Genomic DNA, 3501 nt, shown 5'->3' on the forward strand with positions numbered 1-3501 from the left:
AAGCATATGAGAGGGACTCCTCTCTAGAATCCCTCGCCAACTACCACTTTTTCCACCACGTCGTGCTCTATTGCTTGAAGGTAAGTAATGACCAATAATCTCACAAGAGAGGTCCTGCTGCAAAATATTTCCCACCTACAAATTGAAATACACATAGTATCAAGTGATCACATTCAAAAGTAACCTCCAATCATTTAAATTCAATGCACTCCTAATAAGTACTGAAAGTGTCATCCAACCTTTAATGCACTCTCACTATTGAAAGGAGGATCCTTTCCCCTCTTGTGGAATGCCAAAGCATAAAATACATTCACCTATACAGGCAACAAAGAAAAAACAACACAATATTAGATGACAAATAGCAAGAATTAACATTCAAGTGAATAGACTTAAACCTTTTGCATATGTCCATGCTTTTGTAGCAGAGATAATGACTCAGAGCTCTCCATAATCCATCTGAAACCTAGCTCCAAAGCCTGTACGCTTTGCAAAGCGCTCCACAGAAACAAGAGAAGAACTCAAGCAAAACACTAAGACCCATCCCATATCATCCATAACACATGATGCCGCCAATAGAGAGAACTTCATGTGGTCATCTGTAAGGACATTCCATTGTGGAATACCTTGAAACCCATGAATAGGCAAACCTGCATATTAATCATGTATATCAGCAAGTTCCTTTTACACAAACACCATCACAAAAAAGGAGTATACATTAAAAAAGTTTTACCAGTAGGAAGATCAATGAAAGTAAGGTCAACACTCCAACTAGCTTGGAATTTCTCATCTTTGGACCTCCACCCAAACGCACTAAAACTCCCTCATAAAAGCAAACCCCTCATTGAAGTTTCCGGATGCAAACTCTTTTCCAAGCACTATGCAATCGTAAATCCAAACCTTGGAATGATTTTTGACTCCATGCTTCTCCACGAACAAAAAGCTAGAAAGTGGAGCATACACCATAGCTCCCTTGGTACTTGTCTTGTGTGCTATAGGACTCTCCAAATTATGGGTGTCTATAGATAGTATGTCCAACAAAAAAACAAATTAGTAAAATCCAGAAAACTATTAAAAACAAATATTTAAATACAATCCAAAAGAACCCAATGTTACCTTTTATTACATCTCCCTTTTTTTGAGAGGGACGCCCCTTGTTTTTTCCCAAAGCATGCATCTCTAGCTCTTCTCTCTCTTTGATAGATTTCAACTCTGCCTCCATTTTCTTCCTTTTCTCCTCTGACATCTCGCCTGATGACCCAGAATCAGATTTGCATTCTCCTTTTAAATGTTGAAGGTATCTCTCCTTCTCCTCCTCTAGGCACTCTCCTTTCTTCATGTCAATCCACCAAGGGCAATGCTTTCTCTCCCAATCCGTCAAGATAAAGACTCCATTAGGATCTTTACCTTCACGAAAGATGGAAGAGGTATACATACTATAGGTTGGAGGAGAAATCACAACCCAAGCCTTGCATATGTCAGGCAGACCATTGATTGTTTTCTTGGCTATTAGATGCATTAAAAACCTACAAAAGAGATATAATAAATCAACTAAAAAATAAACACGGTTCATAAGATTTCAAGAAACAATGCAAAAAGAGAATTACCTATAAACCAACCGTCTTGAGGAGTTTTTTAGATCCACATGCTTGGCCGACGGAGTTGCCACACTCATCTCTTTCTGGAGTTCATAAAACAGCACTCCTCTATAACGGTTTACAATATCTGCAAAGTAAGTCTCTATGTGCACATCGGCAGGTAGCTCCACCTTATTCACCCCCTGAGTAGAATCTACCACTTGGTGTAGAAGCCGTGTGGCATCCTCCAATACCTGATCCATCCAAACCTCCTTTGCAAGCCAAGGAATGTAGTGGTGATCTCCAAGTGGCATACCATAGCTCTGCCGAAAGTTCTCATCTGCACCTAACATCTTTAACATTTTCAGCTTGAGATTTTGGGAACAAGCAGCACTAGAAATGGCATAAAGTTTCTCAATTGAGATCTTAAACTTCTCATCCTCAAAGGGCAGCTTCCATAATACATTGAACCACTCCTCTGAATTAGATGGATTTACCACCGAAAGATTCTGTGCCACCAACAGAAAAGAATTAGAAGAAGAAATGCTTGTGATGCCAAAGAACCAAAAGCAGAAGATACAAACCCGTGTCATCCTTCTATTATAGGATTTGACGACACTCCTCCTAGCTAGTGTCTCAGCCTTAATATGCTCATCCTTTGCCAAGCTTGAGGGAATCTTCTTAATTGCCAATTCTAAATCTGATTTCCATTTATTCTTCAAAAAATAACAGCCATTAAAAAAACACTTAATGACAAAGATAGCAAAGTAAAATTCTTAACCACCTTTATTAAGTACTTACCCCATATACAATGGGTTCAAGAATAGCTTGAGTGAGAGGATACCAAACTCGCCTTCCAGATTGTGCCTCCCTAGACCTGGCCTTCTCCATTGACCTCTTATCTTCTTCCGTGAAGGAGTCAGTGAAATTAGATGGATCAAGAGAGCAAACCGTGCTTGTATGGAATAAGTAATCTTTGAGGTTTGTCTTTACAATAGCCTCTTCATTCATTCTTCATGAAATAAATAGAAACAACCATAAGAACTAATCAAAACAACCATAAATACAATGTTGAATATACAAAATGTTGAATACTCACATGTTTATTCTTTGAAGTGCAGCGATAAGCCTCATCTCATCTTGTTGATTAGGCACAATGAATTGCGCCATAACTCGAACATGTCTCTTCTTATCATTACGATACATCTCCTTGATGCTCTCAAGCCAAGAAGCGGTCCTGTGATTTCCCTCCCAAACATAAAACATCTTTCCACTTAACATAGACCACTCATCTTTAGATGCAATCTCCTCCTCAAACTCTGCATTGACAAGCTGCCAGTTTTTGTCCCATGTCTTCATGATATCTTCATCCACATCCTTTGTGCTGCCATCTGGTAGATTTATGGAGAGAACAAACATACCTTTCATCATCAAATATCCTTCCTCTTCAAAAACCTTCTTTAACAATGAGAGATCTTTTCGAAGCTCTCGCACCCTCTCGTTGACCAAGCATCTACACAGAGGGATCAATGGAGGCATGGAACCCTGATTAAGTGCCAAGCTGTCTATGAACTCAGACCCATGTGGCTTGATGATGGATTGTGGAATAAGATCATCCACATCTTTCTCATCCTTGTCACTAGAAGCATCAACCTGTTGTTGAATCGGTATGAAAGGCTCAGTTAGAACTTTGTCTCCAGCTTCTTTGCTAACTTCCTTTTGAATGTGACTCCCTTGACCACTCTCTGCCATTTCAATGGTCTTTTCACTGCCATCACTAGGTGGAGATTTTCGCTTTCTTCCCACATTCTTGGCCGTTGATGTCTTCCTTTTTCCAAGAGCAGGTGACTACAAAAGACATTAAGAGCAAGTGATTATACAAGACATTGTTCTTTGCAACACTATTTTGCCAGCGAAATACATAAGG

At 39.5% G+C, this 3501-nt stretch overlaps 1 protein-coding gene across 1 annotated transcript; it reads right to left on the reverse strand.

The window, feature by feature from the left end:
- Nucleotides 1-810: 810 nt before the first annotated feature.
- Nucleotides 811-3113, reverse strand: LOC147638462 (uncharacterized). Its single transcript, XM_086798779.1, has 7 exons — nt 2674-3113; nt 2611-2618; nt 2376-2476; nt 2159-2290; nt 1771-2083; nt 1114-1371; nt 811-1016 (listed from the first exon to the last, which is right to left on the reverse strand). The coding sequence occupies exons 1-7, from the start codon at nt 3111-3113 to the stop codon at nt 811-813; spliced, it is 1458 nt and encodes a 485-aa protein (XP_086654905.1).
- Between the last annotated feature and the right edge of the window lie 388 nt (nt 3114-3501).

Source organism: Cibotium barometz, chromosome 5, assembly GCF_041138505.1.
Source record: "Cibotium barometz isolate CiBa-2024 chromosome 5, ASM4113850v1, whole genome shotgun sequence".
Taxonomy (NCBI): domain Eukaryota; kingdom Viridiplantae; phylum Streptophyta; class Polypodiopsida; order Cyatheales; family Cibotiaceae; genus Cibotium; species Cibotium barometz.

Excerpts from the sequence above, each read along its gene's own strand:
- LOC147638462 (XM_086798779.1), bottom strand. The coding sequence starts at position 3,113 with ATGCCTCCATTGATCCCTCTGTGTAGATGCTTGGTCAACGAGAGGGTG. Across the intron at positions 2,291-2,375 it reads TTGAACCCATTGTATATGGG|AATAAATGGAAATCAGATTT; the intron begins GTAAGTACTTAA and ends TATTTTTTGAAG. Across the intron at positions 1,017-1,113 it reads AAAGGGAGATGTAATAAAAG|ACACCCATAATTTGGAGAGT; the intron begins GTAACATTGGGT and ends TACTATCTATAG.